Source organism: Diaporthe amygdali (assembly GCF_026229845.1).
Source record: "Diaporthe amygdali strain CAA958 chromosome Unknown NODE_57_length_265687_cov_63_683457, whole genome shotgun sequence".
In the NCBI taxonomy this organism is placed as follows: Eukaryota; Fungi; Ascomycota; class Sordariomycetes; order Diaporthales; family Diaporthaceae; genus Diaporthe; species Diaporthe amygdali.
This window is the reverse complement of record NW_026517077.1, coordinates 53,758-73,332: the sequence shown is the minus strand read 5'-3', so window position 1 is coordinate 73,332 and position 19,575 is coordinate 53,758. Positions and strand designations below refer to the sequence as shown.

Genomic DNA, 19,575 nt, shown 5'->3' with positions numbered 1-19,575 from the left:
AGAGTCGGTCTACATGATAAGATCATATAGCCAATGAGATGGAAGTCACGTTCGGGGAGAAATTAGGGTGGCATGGCCCCGAGCCCTCTGTTCATCATAGTAGAATCTGCAAGCCACAAACACTTTCACCATGAAGAGCAGCCGAGAGTACAAGTCAACTACCCGTCGCGAGCTCAGCAACATAGCTAGACGTAAATCTAAACTCCTTCACTACTGAGGTATTTCTTATGTTGTGCTATTTGAACAACATGCTTGCGGAAATGAATTGAGACAAAGATCAAGGCGATATACCACGGCTACTTGGTAGGATTCCAATGAACACGTCAGCAAATAAATCCATTGAATCGAAGTGCTCCTTATTTTACCCGATGCCACACTTTTGTGGCCACTGCTTCGGTGAAACTGGAAGAGGAAGCGAAATGGTCGTTGGGCGGGAAAAAAAAAATAAACAGACACGCAGTGCCAAACAGCAGGGTATGAGAAGGACGATGTAGTACTGCTCACGCAATCCCACAGCGTCCTGCAAAATTCTTCAATTTCGTCTTTATCCCTAATGCCTGACACTTACACCTGTTCAGGCGCCTCCTATCATATTCGAAGAATACCTCATACCCCTGAAGTCTGTTGTAGCTCGAGTCCCAATGGTGGTGATACACCCAGTTCGGATTCACCGGTCCTATTGTAGCTTCAGATATCTCACAAAGACACCAAGTGATCCCCTCTTTTGTTCTGCGGAGTGCAAAGCAGTAGCATACATCCATATGTAGCGCAGGAGCATCTTCACCTTCACTGTCAATCCCGACTGTATGTACCAAAGTAGTATGAATCCGAATGGGAATATCCCTATTATGAGAGCCACTGAGCGATTTCGTAACCTGCTGTAGATGGGAGACCTTCGAATAGAAACAGTTTGGGCTGCCTACGCGTAGCCTTCGCCTTCGATTCCGCCTAAATTGAAAGCAAACTTACTACCAGCTTCCAGTCGCCCGAGTCAAGCAATCTGAGAGCCTGCATGTGATAAAATAGGTCCAAGACACAAGCTCTCATCTCATTTTGTCTGTGCAGGACCAGCTGCCGTCATCTGAATGGCCCGAACGCGCATCGAGAGACGGCATGTGAGTGTCCAGGAAAGCTTGGTCTGGAGCCTGTCTGTACAACCTTCGGCCGTGTTCAGCCGCATTTCCTATCTTGGGGTCAAGGCCAAGAGGCTTTTGGGGGGCACTTATGATACCAAGACGGTGCCAAGAAGGCTAGCCCCCGGATGTTGACATTGTGGATGTGAAATGTGCGAGCAAGCCACGTTGCATTCAGCCTGAATGCCCTTGTCCAGGGGCTTGGGCGTGAACCAAGGGAATGACATCCGTCGACGTCTGTACAGGTAAAATCAAGTAGTTGTAGATCTATGTACAGAATCAAGGCTGAGAGAAGCAACCTCAGAGATTTGAGCCTCTGATGATTCGTGGGTGCATCCTGCTAAGGTCTCGGGCATGTCTTGAACACGACGCGGTCATCAGATCATCTTCGCCCTTTTCCCGGCAGGGATTCATTTATTTCATTTGGTGTGCTTTTTAGTTACATCCGGCGATACGAACAGAATTGGCCAAGACGCCTAGAGTAGATGGAGTTCCCAAGATTCAACGATATGGGTCTGGTCTTGGGAGTATAAGTGCAAAGCTTGAACCCGCCGACAAACTACAATGCCCCTTTCTCACATCGCTTGAGGACAGGACTGTTCGACTCCATTCATCATACCCAACACAGCAAATTAAATCAAGATGATCGCTTTGCCAAGTCTTCTCGTCTCCCTGTTCGCCGCAAGCTCAGTGCTTGCAGTGCCTACGGAGCGCGGGCCAGCCTTCCATGAACTCCTCTTTGCGGAGCGTGATGCCAACGTGACTGAGTTCTCCGATCTGGTTGCACGTCAGTCTCAGAGCCAGACGGGAACCAACAACGGCTATTACTATTCGTTCTGGACCGACGGCGGCTCTCAGGTCACCTACACAAACGGACCTGGTGGCCAGTACAGTATAACTTGGGGCAGCGGTGGGAATTTTGTTGGAGGCAAAGGCAAGAGAAAACGTTCCGGTCTTCCTCGCAGGCAGACATCTATTCGGCGATTACTATACCTACGTATCTTAATGCTGACGGTTGGCTTGGCGTCTAGGTTGGAACCCGGGCAGCGCCCGCGAGATTACCTACTCGGGTACATACTCTCCCAATGGCAACTCGTATCTTGCCGTCTATGGCTGGACGAGAAACCCCTTGATCGAGTACTACATTGTCGAGAACTTTGGCACCTACAACCCCAGCACGGGGGCCACCCGCCTCGGGTCTGTGACGTCGGATGGCGGGACGTACGACATCTACCGAACGCAGCGAGTCAACCAGCCAAGCATTGACGGCACGGCGACCTTCTACCAGTACTGGTCCGTCCGGCAGTCCAAGAGAACTGGAGGGACCGTGAACACGGCCACCCACTTCAATGCATGGACTCAGTCTGGCCTTACGCTAGGCACGCACAATTACCAGATTGTCGCCACCGAAGGGGTGAGTCAAGAAACTGCCTGTAGCTTCATAATTAGATATTTTCTTGGTCCTGGCACCTGACTGACGATATTCTTCATTAAACAGTATTTCAGCACCGGCTCGTCGACAATCACTGTTGGATCTTCCGCCGGCGGAAACAGCGGAGGTGGTACCACTTCATCAGCTCCTGCGACCTCGCCGACTCCCCCTGCAAGCAGTTGTGCCGCCTTGTATGGACAGTGCGGTGGCCAAGGATGGACGGGGTCTACGTGCTGCTCGTCAGGGACATGCAAGGCCGCCAACACGTACTATTCTCAGTGCTTGTAATTTGGATGACTTGTAGCTTGAGGGGGATCGTCCGCGTCGAAGTTGGGAAAGCGAAACACGTGTCCGGGAGAGAAGAGACCGTTTACCGGAGAATTGTCAGCATTTCCCCGCGTTGTTGAGGACTGTACATAGCGAATGAGACAAAAACAGGTCATGCAGATTGGTGGTAATGCAGATGCTGTTGAGTGTTTGAAGAACCTATAAAGCAAGTGACTAAGTCTAGATGGATGCCAGGGCTGGGGCCACTGTGCAGGTGTGGTCGAGTCGTCCCGGATCTTGGACCGCTTGAGCGCGATGGATGTCATGAACCAGTAGGACTAGAAGATTGTTCCTGGATGAGACATTCTCGAAGCCCACCAGTGGAGCATTATTGGAACGATTGACACCATAGCTCACGTTCGCATTGACCCATCATTGATGCGGGAATAGAACCTCCATTGTTGTGGGGTGTCATAATTATGTTGACTATGCACCGACGGGAACGAAGACACTCAGTGGTCATTTCTCTCTGACCAGGGCTCGACAGCCTTCAGCAATGCCTCATGCAGGGCAGGGTCGCCAGTCCTCTTGAGAATCTCGCTGAACTTGTCATCCCCGATGCGTCGCCAGAAGATCAAGAAGCCAGCCCAGACAAAGTCTGCATAGCTGACAGTCTTGCCGGCAAAGAAGGGGCCGTAGGGGTTCTCCTTGAGGGCGTCGGTGACTTGCTTGAGCAAGGGCTCAGCCTTGGACCAGCTGGGGTCTCCGGCCTCGGACGCCTCCAGCTCATCCAGCTTCATACCTAGCTTGGCCTCGCGAGTCTGATACCAGTAAGGGACGCTGGCTTCGTTGAGCAGTCGCTTGGGGATGAAAGGGATGTAGTTGCCGCGCAGGGAGGGCATGAGGTTTGGCAGGATCTCCTCGAGCTTGGTGAGGTAGGGCGAATCGAGGTGCAGAGGTGGCTGTGGGTGGTCCTTCTCGATGGTCTGGGCGATGACCTTGGAGTCCATGATATACTTGCCATCGGTGTAGCGGATGGTGGGGCTGGTGTAGGCCTCGAGCGGGGCGTCGAAGTGAGGGGCCAGGCGTGGCTTGAGATCCGGGTACTCGACGAACTCGGTGTCGTAGTCGAGGCCCTTGAAGTTGAGGACGAAGCGTGCCTTCCACGGGTTGAGAGACCAGCACTTATTGCCATCCTTGCTGGCGAGGTCGAAAAGCGTGATCTTGTTGGCAGCCATGATGCTTGTCTTGTGTCTGTCTAGGAGCGCAGCCCTCTCTTTCTCTCTCTATATCTCTCTCTCCTCCCTGCGATTCTCAATTGAGTGAGTTTCCCAGAACGATGGAAACAATTTGTGCTTCTGATGCAAATTGAAAAAGGGCGAGAGCTCCAATGTAATGGATTTGTGGTCGAGATATGAGCTTGAAAGTTGAAGGGAGAGAAAGGAGAGGGAGAGGAGAAGAAGATTACAAATAATGTGAGAGATGACGTTTTCGAAGAGGATGTCCGGAGGGGGAGGTCGGCCTGCGCGCCAATTCAGGGTTAGGACCTGGGCAAAGGGAGGGGAGAGATGAAGAGGGGGAGGGAGGGTATCCTTTGCTTTTGTTCTTGTCCAGGTTAGGGTCGAGAATGTTTGAGTGAGGCAAGTGCTGATGTACCTAGGTAGACTACTGCCTCTCCACCGAGGCGGGGTACTTAAGCCAAAGTACTTCTATCATCTATCACAATAGACTACCTTCATTAGGAAGACTATCCCGAGGCCGCAGGAGGTGCTGCTGCGACTCGAGCTGCTGCACCATCCAGACTCATTCTGCGCCACGGTGCACCGTGTTCGTGTTCGCAAGAACATCGGCCAGGGAAAACAACTCCAGTTGGCATCCATCACATCATATCACATCACATCACTCAACAACAGCGACAACAACCACCACAATGGCTGACCAAGACACCAATGCCGTGCGTGCGGACGGCCGCGACAAGCAGCCCTGTGTGGCCAAGCCACTCCTCACAAGAGTCCTGTACACACTGGCTGTCAATGCCATGCAGCTCGTGGTCGTCGGCCCTGCCATGGCGATGCGGCACTGGAAGCAGCGCCGCAGCCCGCCCGACGACTACCCGACCCTCATCAAGACATACCCATCGCGCCCTCGCCTGCCCGTCCGCATCTTCTTTCCAGCCGCCTACGATCGCCAGTCGCAGTCACCGCTTCCTCTCCTGCTCAGCATCCACGGCGGCGGCTTCGTCGTCGGTGACCCCTCCGACAACGATGCCTGGAACCACCTCTTTGCCAACCAGCATAACGCCCTGGTGGTCGCCGTCAACTACGCCAAGGCCCCGGCGAACCCTTTCCCTGGCCCACTCTCAGACCTCGAGGCCCAGATCAACGCCGTCTTCGCCGACGAGGAGCTCAAGCCCCACATCGACCCCGCCAAGGTCGGCCTTGTGGGCTTCTCGGCCGGTGGGAACTTGTGCCTCACCATCAGCCAGTTCCCCTCCATCAGGGAGAGGATCACCGCCGGCATCGTCCCCATCTACCCCGTTACTGACCTCAGCATCACTCCCCAGCAAAAGGCTACCACGAGGCACTACAAGACAGCCCTGCATGGTGCCCGTGGCACGACCAGGGACCCCCTGCTGGCCCTTGCGGATGCTTTCGACTGGTCCTATATCCCCGTCGGCCAGAACCTCCGCGATCCGTTGCTGTCGCCCGTCTACGCGGATCGGAGTGCGCTTCCCGAGCGCGTCTGGATCATCGGTTGCGAGCTGGATATGCTTGGCCATGAGGCCTGGCGCCTGGCGTGTCGGCTGACTGGGAGGCAGGTCCCAGGGCTGGACCAGCGGATTGGCCAGGAGGCGCCTGAGGCGAGCGGCAAGCTGGGAGCGCTGATCACCACGGGTGACCAGAGGTTCGCGTGGGAGGAGAAGAACCGGGATGGGGAGGTCAAGTGGCTGTGTATTGCCGATGCTGGCCATGGGTTCGACATGCCGGGGGCCATGGGAGCGGATGAGAAGACGAGCGAGGATGGGTTGCTGAAGAGGGACGAGATCATCAGGCTGGCTGGGGAGTGGCTCTTCCGTCAGTGATCAGCCCATCTGAGGTCGTCTGTCTCTCCATCGAGCGCGAGAGCTGTCTCGTCTTGCATGTTTTGGAAATCGTTCTTTGGCCAAATAGCTCTTGGCTGAAATGTGCGCCTCTTGATGTTTGTGTGACTATCGCTCTAGGTGCCGGTTGTATATAATTATGCTTGCATTTTGCGATTCTGCGATTTTTTTGCCGATTCCAAAAACCGATCATGATAACTTCGAGACCTTGACTCTCGGGGACCAGTGACGCATGCATCCTAGTCACCACCGTGGCGACGGGCTCATGCTGATGATCCAGTACCGGCGCACTGCATGATACCTGGGCACCTTGGGACAGGAGCCATCATCGATGCAGGCCTCGGCTTACAACGTTGGAGCATTGCTGCTCACTATGGTAGTCGGGTTCAAATAATAATTCACTTGGGTGTGTTTGGTGCACGACACAGCGCTGTATAGGTCGATGTTGTACAGCTTCTAAGTTGCATTTGAAAGGCGCGTGAAAACATACCTTTCTTGCTATATTGATGAATAAAGTATCTGACAACCGATTGACGTATATGTGCTGCGATCCACCGCCCAGGTGTGGCATCTGAGTTCAGAAAGAAAGAATATACTACAAACGTTTCCAAATAACTAGCAGAAAACAGCTGCAGTCTTTGAAGATTGGGGTACTAAGGTACATTAGTAGCGGACAAGGCTAGACAATTAGACAGTAATTAATGACGCGGTGGGCGGGCCGTTGAGTGGTTCGATGTCACGCGACTCGAACATGAACCGAGACTCGACATAGACTGCATCGTCCCGTCCCGTCCCCCCTTCCCCAACGTCTGTGTCCATGCCCGATTCCTCTCCTCTCTGTCAACTCCCTTTCCCAGCCTCTCTGCGCCGATCTTGACACACGCCGACGTCTGCACAGGCAAGCTTGGCAAGCTGGAAAAAGAAGAGGACCAGGTTGGGCGAGGTTGTTGTGAGCTGCTTTGATGAGGGGAAGCCTGTCTTGCTTGAATGCGGCCACACCAAGGCCCTGCGTGTCTATCTAAAGCCTCCTAGAGCGCCCTTGAATCCTCACGACCTCTTTTACAGACACAGCATATAAAAAATGGAGAACGAGAACGACTGGCAGGATGCAGCTTTCAACACGCGTCACTTGCACAACCGAAACGACCGAGGTGGCCGTGGACAAAAGCGCCATGAATTCCAGGTCAGCAACATGTTTGGCACCCATCTGATCAAGTGTCCCGCCATCGACCGGCTGCAGGCAGATGGCGCAAATGCCGCGGCGAGCGCGGGGAACTCCAACAAGGCTAAGAGGCGGAGGAGCAGCGCAAGCGGCGAGGTCGTACTCGAGATCTACCGGCTGACAGACGACGAGGACGGGCTCCTCGGCTCGCTCAAGTCTGCCGGGGTCATGGACGCCACTGTTGTTTTCGCGGGCAGCAGAAAGCTGCTGTGGAGGATTTGGAGCCAGCTCGGGGGCACTGGAGCAGCCGACTCGGGGGAAGCTGAGTCCAAGGGGAAGAAGACAGCCGAGCGAATGGCAGGTATCCCCAATGGCAAGAAGGCATCCGGACGCAGCGGCAAAGGCGGCAGAAAGGCTTTTGTAGGAGACGAGGGTCAGGAGGACGAGGATGATGGAGAAGGTGATGATGACGATGACGACGACGACGATGATCTGCAGTCCTTGTCTAGCTCTATCGACTCGGAAGAGCGTCAGCGCCGTCGCACCTCGACCTTTGAGAAGAACTCATTCCGTCACCCCAAGTTTTGGTTTCGCTGGCAGGGGCAGATATCCGATGAGGCCTCGGTGCCAGATGACGCGGTCGACAACAACGGCAATGTCCATGGCTCTGGGTACATCGTCTTCTCCGGGAACGACTGCAAGCGTTTTCAAGGCACAATGACCTCGGAGCAGCTGGCCTGGAACAATGTCAAGATGAGCGGGTGGAAGGCAAAGCCCCAGCCGGAGCGAGACTTTGAGGTTGAATGGTGAATAGTGAATGGTGAATGATGATGGGCGAAGCTGATGACTCGCGAGAGGGAATCTTGGCCGAGGCACCTCACATCGTGGGTACGGGCGAAGGGCATGGCGGAGGCAGATCTCTAGAGAAAGACTCAGCAAGCCTGGCACATGTAGGCCAAAAGAGTGCTAGGAATTGAAAACCTGGAGACTTTGTTTCCTGTGCCTATTATACATCCTCTACAAACTGACGTGATTTCAAAAATCGGCTCTATGCCCTATCTGTTTGCCACCTAGGTAGTAGGCATGTTCGCAGTCACTGGCCTGCACCTACGGCACAACCCAGACCAGGCGTACCAAGAGGCGTTTTCTCCATGTTTCTTTTTCGACCAGATTTGAGTTCCTGAGGCATCTAGGTATCAGGCTTTATGTGTACCTAGCTGTTATGAAGACAAGCTGTGGGCTTCCTCTTGCGAACCGAATTGTCTTATGGTCAAACCCTTAAACAACGGGCATCACCATCTCTTTATCCTCGAAACTGGCCATTTCAAATATTGCAATATTGAAGTCCGTTGCACCCAGAGACAGCAGCGGCATAGTGGACGCGGGGTTTAAGGGCTGTGAGCATCATTCTTTGACTGAAGGCCTGCCTCGTGTGACAACCTTGCACAAACGCATCACAGACTTCACTTTTGTCCACATCATGTTTTCGTCTGATCTTTTAAACCCTAGATCACTCTCACTATCGACCTTCCCGCCATGGTTACTAATTTCAGCATCACAGCCAGCGCCACCACCAGCGGAAATGGACCGCCTACGCGACCTGGCAACTCAAAGACGCGTCGATTTTCACTTGCGAATCCCCAAGTCCCTCTCCACCACGTCGCTCATGCCCCACAAAGCTACTGATGGTGATGACGGTGGCGATACGAACTCAGCAGTCAGCTCAACCAGTGCCAATGCTGTCTTGGAACCAACAACCTGTCTGACTGGCAACTCACACCCTGCCATGCCCTCACTTCACCTCGACAAACCTCCCGTCCATTCCCTTCCTTCTTCTGACACCAAAATCGCCCAGTCCCAGTCCAAAGCTGGAAACGGTATGCCCTTTGATACCAGCCTGCAGACCTCCAGCATCAAGAAGCCCGACAAGAAGCCCAAGATGAAGGGGAAAACAAAGGGAAAGACAGCACTGAAGGGAAGTGAGCCTTTAGTGGCTCGCCGCGAAGCTGATCAAAGACTTTTCGACGCAGCCCAAGCTGTCATTGCCCAAGACAACGTCATCGCAAATAGCGGCCTTGAGGTCTCACGTCGCATGAATGAGTGCGCTCGTGATGTCCTAGAGGCCAACCAGATCATCAAGCGAAAGGAGCACGAGATAGCTGCCATCTCCACAAAGATCGACTCGATCAAGGCCAACTTTGAAAACGCCAGCAAGCACCTGCAGAAGGCCCAGGCGATCGCCGCCGAAGCCATTGACAACAGTGTTTCCGAGCAATTCAGGCGCAAGGAGGAGGCCAATCTGGTCAACATCCTCATGGGCATGACGGAAGCTATCGCAAAAGGAAATTCCCACAATTGGTCCAGGGCGAAGGTCAACAAGTCCCTTGAGGTATGTTTCTCTGTTATGTCTACATTGCCATGACCCAGACCATTCGCTCCATCGGCCCCTTGGTATCGATTGAATAAGCCTATAGCATTGCCTGGCCTCAATGTCTTATAACCCAGCCCCATGATTGGGTTACAACACTTGCTAATCATTTACGCGCCTTCAGGATTTAGAACTGGTCTACAGCAGGAACAAACACTATTGCCAGTCGCCCATGGTCAGCAGTGGGATCGCACATGTGGCGAAGCACTTCATGTTCCACACAGACTACGAGGACCAGTTCCAACCGATGCTCTTCCACCTAGCTAATCAAAACGACTACAGTGCCTTTGTGGAACGCTCTCGCAGGGAGGACCAGCAGTTTGCCACACAGCATCACGTCGACTATAGCACTCGGCCGAGCACTGCTCCGAAGCCAAAGACCAGTAAGACCACCTTGAACGGCGAGGTGCTCGCTGAAAATGCCAAAGGCAAGCGGAACGTTGACATGCCCTCATTTGGAGAGTTGGATGGCGCAGCAGATGTCGCTCGGGCCACGTTTAACAAATTGAAGCTGGAGCCCACTGAGAAGGCTACGGCCCTGCCGCCTCGATCCTCCTCCCTGTCGTCGTCAATTAACCCAATCCCGGCATGTGTGTTTCCCCAGACAGATGTTCATCAGACACCAGGAGCAGCTGCACCCCCCAACCCCTGCGGTGACGCCGCCTGCTCTTTCAAGCGTTTTGACGAGTTGAAGACCCACGACGACCTGATCGAGTTTGCGAATGGGCTCTGCTCTAAGCCAGAGCCACGGCCCGAAGTGAGACCCAACCTGATGGCCGCAGCCGTCCTCGAGTCCATCGCTGGTGTGGAGGCCACATACAAGGATGGAATGGCGGAATGTTACCCGGAGGTCAAGAAGGAGGTCGCGTCGGTAAGTCTACCAATACGATACTGGCGTAATTGGGTCCCCACTCCAAGCAAAGCGAGACTTTTGCACATTGCTGAGTCACAACGTGCGCAGGCGATCAAGATCATGCACCAGCTGAATAAAGAGCATGTCAAGTCTGAGGAGGTCGCCCAAAAGCTCAGCACCGTCGGTGAGAAGCACGGCTACTGCTTCATCCAGCCTTCCAGGGTCATTGACGGACGAGTGCGTGTTGAGGTGACGACGAGCTGCTGTTGCCCGGACTGCACGAGCGACATGGCAACACGCAAGGAAAGTGGCCACGAGAGCAAGGCTACTCATGACGAGGTGACGCCCCAGGGAGAGACTGCGCGTGGGAACGAGGACGTGGACCTGCTGTGGAAGGCTTTTGTCTCGGATGCCAGCAATACTGAGCGCTAAGCTTATGGGCGGGAAAATCTGCTTGTGTGGCCTTGATGCTTTAGGCAATCGGTTCGGAGCCTCGGTGTATGAGCCTAGCCGTCTAGGTTCCTACAGCCTTCAAGAAACTTCATTTACGATCTCTAATGACTGGCGGGCTGCTGGAACAACGATGGCTTGCCGCCCTAATCTTCAAACATGGAGGGCTTTCGATGGATATCTCTATCCGTACAGAGCGGATGGTTATATCGGAATGGACGCCATTGAAAGCGGAATCTCATATATTTGATATTGAAAGGACGCAAGGAAGCAGTTGGGACAATGTCCTGTCTGTGTTGAGCTCTTCCTAGAAATTCCAGAGTCTTATTTCTCGTGTCAATGACCCAAACTTCAATACCGGCTCTAATCCCAGGCAGTCTTAAGATGCCACACGTTGCATAGATTAATTAATGGTCATGATGCAGCATCTTTCGTTTGGCACAGATATCTTTTCTCCCTTGGATCAGATAATAGACCTTTCATGAGATCCTCCATCATCAAGAGCAGTCCTTGGACGGAAAATGCGCCGTATTTATGGTGAATCTCATCCTTGAAGTAGCCTAGCATACAGTAATACTTCCTGGGAATCCTGAAATCATGTATTGCCTTTTTTTCTTTGACGACTGTGCATGTATTAGAAGTACCAGATGCAGAGTCATCAATATGGACGTAAGAGCGTGGGCTAATTTCCAGGACATTTGTTGTATGCGAGTTCAACATTAATTTATTGATAACCCTGCTGGTTTGATCACACGAGAGACCTTATAAATCCGACGGGACCTGAGCCCTCAATATTGAGATGCCATGACTGCAGATATTACTACTCGTCGCACAGATTCAAGAATCTGAATTGTTTCCACATCCAAACGCTCAGCATCGTGTGAAGCCTGACCAGCCTATGCGCCAATGAACACCAGAAACCCAGTTTTGGATGTAGCCATCCGTCTTAAGGTGGATTAATTTTCTTGTGCCGCAGACCACGCAGTTGCCCACAAGCACGTCTTATTTTGGCGGTGACGATGAACGACTATGATTAAGGCAAAGTATATCATCATCGGTCATTGAGGCGGAACGATTTAAGGTCATGCCGTGACATCATGTCCAGGACAGATAAATGAAGCAAGATAAAGTCTGGCGAACGCCTGCCGGACTGATGCTGACAGGTCTGTGCGTGCAGGAAGTGAAATGGCCCAGAGCTGCTGCTGTCTGTGGCAAGCGAAATGCAGCCCCCCCCCCTGTTGCTTGAGCCGCTGCCGCAAAAACGACACAAATTTGCTAGCAACATCGGCAACTCATAAATATCCTCCATAACACGCTGCGTACACGTTCAATCGAGATGCAATCAATTGGAATTGATTCTATACCTCTAGAGCATTCTAAAGACTTATAAAATAGGATTGATGATAATGCACAATAAGATGTTAATATAACTATATAGAATTTAAGTTAAAGGTTGTAAATTTGATTAGTAATCAAGTTCTGCTCAGTATGGAGATGTTTGTGAATGAGCTGTGGCGCAAAAACAATGCAAATCGGCGTTCAACGTCGACAAAGCAACAGGGGGGAGGGGGCTGCAATGTCGCTTGCCACAGACGTCGGAGCTGGCTTCCCCAGACGAAAACAGTGGAGGACGGCAAGAAGACCGAGAAGAAGAGGGAAAAAAATTACAACACTGCGAGGGTGACATTCCATTAGCCATTCTGAAGAAAAATAGCAGGTCAGGGCGTCACATCGATGAACTGGTGTATTTCGATGGACATGACTGACACTAAATTTTAACTTGAACAGGTGCAGGCCGTTCAAATAAGCAACACCGCAGGATTCCGCAGGAGTCTTTCATCCCGTCATGCGACCTGTAATGGCCGAATATCAGCTAACTCCTCCCGTGCCATCGGAATTGACACCCAAAATCAGCTGAAGCTGAAGGAGGCACCTCGATTGCAAGGAAGAAAATTGAGCAGCCCAAATTTGGTATCATGACTAGGCTCTCGAAGTGTGCGGTAGACCTGCACGTCAACTAGCGCTCTTGGGTTGAATTAAGCTCGAGTCTGGTCTCTCGTGCGTAGCGATTCCTTGATCCCATGGAAGGAATTGGTATTTATTCCCAAGCTTGGTGGCTGGTAACGAAGGAGGCTGGGTACCTAAAGCATGGAGGTTGCAGTGCATGCTTCTCAGTCTCCCACTCCCCGGCTGGTGGGCTGCCAGTATAAGACCACGCGACATTATCAGCGGCAAAACCCGAGATCTTGGTTTGTTTGAAGGAACGTGCGTTGGGTTTCGTCTTGATTCAGAGGCACAGTATTTCCCAGTTGAACGAGAGGAAAAATGGCAAAAATTGCTGAGAATACAGTCAACAAATATCGTCAGTCCCAACAGTCAAAGGGACGGTCTACCCGTGGACGACAATTTGTCAAGCACCGTCTATATGGCTGTCATGGGCTGCGATCCGTCCAAATCATGGTCGTTGATGTCGAGATTGGCAACTGAAAGCGCAACGTGGCGTCTGTGTAAAATTTCAATGGTTCATAACGGGTGATGTAGATTGTAATTAGTCACTGTATTTGCCTTGTTGCAAATTGTTCAATCCACTGGGCTTGACCATCAAATCCATCCTCCCGAGGACAAGCAGTGTGTTCCGAGATGACAGCGGACACTGATGCGATCCCTCAACCTGCCGTCCCCATCAGGCTTGCCTCTTGACCTGTATGAAACACAAGGCAGTGACATGTGAAGTATCCCAGAACATATGCAGCAGTTGGGCAGGGCTCAAATTGAAAGTGATCACACCGTGGGGGTTATCCCGCAACGGACAGGATCATCTCAAACCAGCCATCTTCGGAACCACGCAACCGCCTGCTCAAGGGCCATGTCTGCCCCTTCGTTCTCATCGATCTTTCTCGGGTCTGCCCGCAATGCAAAGCCATGCCCACACCTCTCGTATATCCTAACTTCCAATCTGTCGAGATCGTTCCTGTAGACCTCCCTTAGGTTCGTCTCCAATTCGTGCGCCTGGTCGATCGGTAAGGCGACGTCCCTGTCCCCGAGCGCCAGACTCTGTGGTACTTTAAACCTCTCCGCAAACTTGGCGAGCTCACTGGGGTCGACATTTGATGGGTGGGCGGTGAAATGTGCGCCGACTAGGTGCGAACCTCCTCCCTCGGTAGCATGTTCAGCGCAGAGCCTTGACGACCAGTGTCCTCCCAAGCAAAAGCCGGCGATGCCAAGTTTGGCCCCCAATGGCAGCGAGGCTCGGACGGCGCGGACATAGCCTAGAACAATGGGGAAAGTCCTCCGCACCCGGAAGGAGAAGGCGGCGAGGATGACGCAGATCTTCAGAGCAGCCCACGCGCGTTTTGCGTGGCCAAGGATATTGTACCAATGTACGGATGTGGCCAACTTCTCAGAAAGACCTATCGTCGACAGCGGGACGCCTCCATTTGGGAGGAGGTTGGGCACGAGAACGCGCAGGCCCGTCTTGGAGGCGTACTGGTCGGCAAGGAGCTTGTTGTTGACAAGGTTCAAGCCGAAGTCGTCGGTCAAGAAAATGATGGTCGAGTTGGACGTCGCGGTCCCGCGTGTGACATAGGTCTGCACATCGAAGAGGGTCTCGAGATGGCCGAGCGGCTGAGCCGTGTGGACAGAGCCACTGAAGCAGTCGGCGCGGGCTTGCAGGCTGGTGGTTGTGGTGGCAGAGGGCATGTCGGGCCACGCTGATGGTGGTGGCGCTGGCCGTGATGTCGGGGCGAGCGTCTCAAGCTCCATGCATGTCCCTGACTCATTCCACACACGGCTTGCTTGGGACGAGATCGAACACACCCACTGACTGCAGGCCGTGGGGAGCAACAGCAGGTGGACAAGGCTCGTGGCGTTGCACTAGGCTAATTTACTGCTCGCGGCGGCATTGGCCTGACCTTTTGAACGAGTCAGCCGTTGCGGTTGTCGACAATCACAGCCTCGTCGTCCTTCCATTATGGCTGCGTTCTGTGGCAACCCTGATGCCCAAATACTTCCCGGCCCAGGGCACACACACATGGGCCCTCTTCCCGTGCGTGCGGGGGACAAATTTAGACCCGTTTCATTGACGCCATAATATACGAGGAGGCGGCAGCTGGAGTTACTCCGACTTGAGTCCCAGGTGCTGTTGCTACCGGGTAGCAGTCCGCTTCCGCCATGGACTCGGCCTTGGACGCGCCGCCCCTACGGGCCCATCCACCGGTCTTGCGTGGGCCTGCTCGTTCTTGCAAGCCTGCCCAAGGGGTTCCGGTTCTTTACTCCCACATCCTTGGCTCGCAGGAACGTTGAGCATGGCCTTCTGTGACACTGTTTTGGCTACAAGTACCCCATTCCGTCATGGCCCAGCAGGGGACGGACATTGGCCCCGTTCCGTCCGCAAGTAGCGGGAGCTTAAATTTCTCCCCATGCTGCTGTTTGCTGATTTCACGACCAACAAAGCCAGCTTTGCAAAGCCGGGAGCGATCCCGAAATCCAATCACACAGCTTCGGAGATCTCACCGTCTTTTTGGCACTGACAACTCACCAACTGATGCTTGTCTTGGCACTTCTCGGCGATAATCTGGCACGAAAGCACCAATCCTAGTGGCAGCCCCCGAGGAATTGGCGAAGCTTTTCTGGATTTTCCGATGAAAGCTGCACTCTCAGCCTACCGCTTATCCCAGTCCCGGTGTGACAGCCACTGTGGTGAACTAAATTGAAGCTGATATTGTGTCGCCGATGGTTTTGGGCCCCTAGATATCCAAGGTGCCTGTAAGTCACGATCTTGACGTGCAATGCCTCACATTGCCTGGTTTTGCCATCTTGGAACTGCCGCTATGCTACCGTCACATTCCTGATCTTTCCAGGGAGTGATCTGCGAAAGCGCAAAGTTTAGCGATCGGTGAGAACCTTTAGCCTACCGATACAACACAATCCAACGTGGAGACAGATACACGTGTAGGCTGAAGATTGGGACACAGATTTTGACCCTCTGGAGATGGTTAAAGTGATAACAGCAGGGCAGTTTCCTAGAACACTACATGGGTGAAATTTTCCTAGTCTCATATTTGGTAGAAAATGAGAATTTGGTCAGAGATACGATTGAACATTTGAGTATGTTTGCGACCCGTTTTTTATTTGGAACAATTCTCATTTGTTCAGCACCAGCAATTTGTCGTGCTAATGTTGCGCGTGCAGTAGACCTTGATATCTGGAGAGCCTCAATTCGTGGAAATGCAGTGGAATGAACGTAGCCTTTCACTATTGTCTACGTCTCAGAAACCTTTCAAAACAACAGCTTCATTCATGGCGCTCCGCGTAAGAAGAGCCGCATCATGGTCTACACCAGTTCCTTCTGGACAACTGTCTCGTACAGAAGATCAACCTCAAGGACTCAGAATTGTGAATGTGCTCTAAGATAAGAACTGCTTACGCTGCACGATGTTGTTTTAGTTGCTGATATAGCCCCGGTATCCTCCAGTCGTATCAAAGTCGTAGTATCAAGCTGGTGTCATAGATTGACATAATTACTTGTGCAAGCTCTCATCTGAGAAGTATTTAGGGGAATAACGGTGCCTTTTAAGTATGGATGCACACATTGAGAGAGACGGAGGTGCAGCACAAACGGTCATGTGACTTTTGTCCACCTCATACCAAGATGGTCATTGCGAAGAGATTGACAAGTCACAACAAGATGGAAGGGTTTATTTTGAACCCAGATACTTGGCTTTTATATAGAATAGAGAAGTGTACAGACATCAGATTGCGTTGGTGAAATTGCACGTAGGGGTGGGTATGATAGAATTGGATAGGCTGTAGCACAATGAGGGCTTTACGGTGCCCCTACTTAAGTAGCGACTATCAGAGACGACTTATAGGGGAAGAGCCGTCTAATGATCGTTGATGATCACAATTCTTGAAATACTGTTAACCTCACAGTGCGATTAGTTTGGAATCCTTTCACTGTCTGTGGCTACAATGGATACGACAAGGCGGAATGTGAGCAGAAATGATTCCATCCATGAATTGGTTGGCAACGACGTCGATATTATAAACAGATGCTTCTATCTCAAGGAAAATTCCATTCTAAAAGGTCAAATAAACAACACTTAAGCGCACGAATGAGTGCTGATGGTCACAGATGAAGTCGATACGATCATAACTCGTCGAGCACTCGGGTAATCTATACTATTTGTATGGTTTTCAAGCGATGAGTCAAAAACAAGTTCTCCCATCAAAGCAATTGTTTACTCAAGAACACAAAAGGGAGGAAATAGTTGAACCTTCGTCAGCTGGACGCAAGATATCCAACTTTTTCAGAAACAGTTGGCAAAGTATGAATACAAAGCCGTTGAACGAACATTGGAATAAGTCACCATTAGGACCACAGAATGAACGGAGGTTCATTTGAGAGGATACTTTGATCGCAACCGACACCTGTATCCCTGTGATCGTGCAGCGGTTTAGAAAATGGACAGCGAGGTGATGGTGTGAGTGCGACCGACCCTTCGCAGCGGTCAAAGCTCTATATACTAACCCTGCAAGTCAGATTGAAATGGTGCTCGCACGGGAATCATGGTCCATCAGCAAGTAGTGATGGCAAGGGTCAAGTTGAGCATTGAGGCCTGTAAAGATGAGCGTCATCAGCGGCATCATTTGTCCTAACCCATCCCGTCACGCAGCGACTGTCTCTTTAGGATCCGTGCTTCAAGGATCGATGATAGGGATGCGTGTTGTTAACTTCTTTTGACATTGAGGTCAGGCGGCAGATGCTATGTTTCAGAGTTTTTCGGGAATGTAATTGTTCGATAGGTGCGTTAGGCTTTCAACGCGCCCCTCTCACCGTCGTATGTATGTTCCCCAAAGTGCCCATTCACTTTCAAGTCTTTCCTCACCTCGCCGATAATGCCTCTCCAGTTACCAATTTGCGTCGATGTTCTGTGCCGTCTCGAGAAGGCACTCCTTCTAAATTCCACAAACCAGACCATGAACCAGTAAGCACTTGCGACCCAGGCAAGAACAGCCGACACCCAGATGATAGCGAGGTATGCACCGCCCTCCTTCACCTCGAGATTGAAACCTCGCCCAAGGTCTGAGATGCTGTCACTACCGGCAACCACAACTCCGGTTACAATACCAGCCAGACCCAAGAAGATGCCCGCGCCGAGGACTGAAAACCCAGTGTTGACGACACTCAATAAGCGGGATTGTGATCGCAGAATTCCGAGGACTTGAAATTTTGCGTTAGACTTGGTATTCTCGACTATGTTGAAGAGAACTAAGCGGGTTCATAGAAACATCCGCTCTCTGAGGACGCACGGGGTGGGAGTCTTACTGGAGCCGATGGCTGTAATAGCAGTACAGATGCAGCCAATGATCAAAAGCACCATCATGACAGTTGCCGCGGTGGCAGCTAGGTTGACTGTGCTCTGCAGAGATTGCTTGAGTGATGCGATAAGGGGCACGGAGACCTGTGCAGTCCCGACTGTGAGAGAGGACGGGATAGAGTTGGTGATGTTGACCAGGCCTAATCGAAAAGACATTTGTCAGTAATCAGCTATCTATCAGAGCCTCACAAGATGATTTGGGGAATAAAATCCCACGTGTTTTCCACGACTGGGGCGCGCGCGCATACCTTGACCTTGATCACGATACGTGAAGCACGAGTCGACCTCCACGGCACTGTTGGGATCATCTTCATTGCGGAAGCTTCCCTGGCACATCTTTGTAGTGTATAGTCGGTATGTGTCTTTGATTCCCAGCGCCTCTGTTAGGTTCCCCAAAATCGTTCCTGAGAGATCGTTGAGTCCTTGATCAACGCCATTTGTCAAGTTGTCCAGAATGCCACTGAGGCCTGGTATATCGTTGATGATCCCTCCTAAACCTCCAAGAGGGTCGTTGCTCGAGCTGCTCGACTGATCCGTAGGCGTGATCTGAATCAGATCCTGGCCAATTTTCGAGGTATTAAGCTAACGCATTCAGTAGATCAGTATTCAGTGATCCTCAAATGGGTCAAAGCTACACGCCGCCAGTCACATCTGTAGACTTACTGCAATCCAATAGTTATTATTTGCAGTGCCGGTGGAAGATCCGGAAGCCAGTAAGGCTATGCCGAGGGCTGTGGCAGCAATCGAGGCAATGGCAGGAGCTGCGGCGGTAAGACGGAGTCCCATTTTCTTGGTTGGCGCTTTTAAAGCTAGCAGATATTCATGTGTGAGGGCAAATGCGTTGCGCGGTGGTGGAGGTAGAAACCTGGTCTTGCAATGAATGGAGGCATGATGTTTTTAAAGTTGTGCCACTTGAAGCTGCCCGTACTCGTACTTCTTTAATTGCCCCGGATGGTCTAGTTTGTTGCCTTTGATTGACATGCGGTGGATCGCGAAGCGACGTCATGCTATGGATCATATAAGGGTTGTCTGCAACGAAGGAGAGCCTCTCAGCCCTGTATGGTTTCATTCTTTCAGGGTTCTTCCATCTTTTCATGCGCATCGGATGCCTGGCTTGTCATTTGATAATTGGGTGATTGGGGATGCCAACCCCCTTTGCATATGGGACTGGCCAGGGATACCTGGGCTGCCGCAAAGACGCTCATGAAATTGCCCGATATAGACATATCCGGCCGATCTTGTCGATTATCGTCCGAGGCTCGCTCCAGCCCGCCAACCTCCAAAGACTACGCTGACTGACCTCATTTCATCCGGTCAGTCCCAGACAATAAACAATGTTGTAGTCTGCTGTAAGGTCCAGAGATAGTGTTT

General features: G+C 51.9%; 7 protein-coding genes across 7 annotated transcripts; 4 read left to right on the top strand and 3 right to left on the bottom strand.

The window, feature by feature from the left end:
• Positions 1 to 1,775: 1,775 nt before the first annotated feature.
• J7T55_009439 (glycosylhydrolase 11-2) lies at positions 1,776 to 2,853 on the top strand (the record flags this gene model as incomplete). The annotated part of the gene is made up of 3 exons (XM_053135618.1): positions 1,776 to 2,043; positions 2,165 to 2,547; positions 2,632 to 2,853. 3 exons carry the CDS (start codon positions 1,776 to 1,778, stop codon positions 2,851 to 2,853), a joined length of 873 nt encoding a protein of 290 aa, XP_052986699.1.
• A 491-nt stretch (positions 2,854 to 3,344) lies between these two features.
• Positions 3,345 to 4,070, bottom strand: J7T55_009438 (glutathione s-transferase; the record flags this gene model as incomplete). The annotated part of the gene is made up of 1 exon (XM_053135617.1): positions 3,345 to 4,070. One exon carries the CDS (start codon positions 4,068 to 4,070, stop codon positions 3,345 to 3,347), a length of 726 nt encoding a protein of 241 aa, XP_052986698.1.
• Positions 4,071 to 4,762: 692 nt separating this feature from the next.
• Positions 4,763 to 5,914, top strand: J7T55_009437 (lpha beta hydrolase fold protein; the record flags this gene model as incomplete). The annotated part of the gene is made up of 1 exon (XM_053135616.1): positions 4,763 to 5,914. One exon carries the CDS (start codon positions 4,763 to 4,765, stop codon positions 5,912 to 5,914), a length of 1,152 nt encoding a protein of 383 aa, XP_052986697.1.
• A 1,099-nt stretch (positions 5,915 to 7,013) lies between these two features.
• Positions 7,014 to 7,904, top strand: J7T55_009436 (catalase; the record flags this gene model as incomplete). Its single annotated transcript, XM_053135615.1, has 1 exon — positions 7,014 to 7,904. One exon carries the CDS (start codon positions 7,014 to 7,016, stop codon positions 7,902 to 7,904), a length of 891 nt encoding a protein of 296 aa, XP_052986696.1.
• Positions 7,905 to 8,676: 772 nt separating this feature from the next.
• On the top strand, positions 8,677 to 10,807 carry J7T55_009435 (uncharacterized protein; the record flags this gene model as incomplete). Its single annotated transcript, XM_053135614.1, has 4 exons — positions 8,677 to 9,073; positions 9,125 to 9,483; positions 9,647 to 10,393; positions 10,484 to 10,807. The coding sequence occupies 4 exons, from the start codon at positions 8,677 to 8,679 to the stop codon at positions 10,805 to 10,807; spliced, it is 1,827 nt and encodes a 608-aa protein (XP_052986695.1).
• A 2,838-nt stretch (positions 10,808 to 13,645) lies between these two features.
• J7T55_009434 (dienelactone hydrolase family protein) lies at positions 13,646 to 14,524 on the bottom strand (the record flags this gene model as incomplete). Its single annotated transcript, XM_053135613.1, has 1 exon — positions 13,646 to 14,524. One exon carries the CDS (start codon positions 14,522 to 14,524, stop codon positions 13,646 to 13,648), a length of 879 nt encoding a protein of 292 aa, XP_052986694.1.
• Positions 14,525 to 17,634: 3,110 nt separating this feature from the next.
• Positions 17,635 to 18,990, bottom strand: J7T55_009433 (uncharacterized protein; the record flags this gene model as incomplete). The annotated part of the gene is made up of 4 exons (XM_053135612.1): positions 17,635 to 18,047; positions 18,153 to 18,344; positions 18,453 to 18,786; positions 18,868 to 18,990. The coding sequence occupies 4 exons, from the start codon at positions 18,988 to 18,990 to the stop codon at positions 17,635 to 17,637; spliced, it is 1,062 nt and encodes a 353-aa protein (XP_052986693.1).
• Between the last annotated feature and the right edge of the window lie 585 nt (positions 18,991 to 19,575).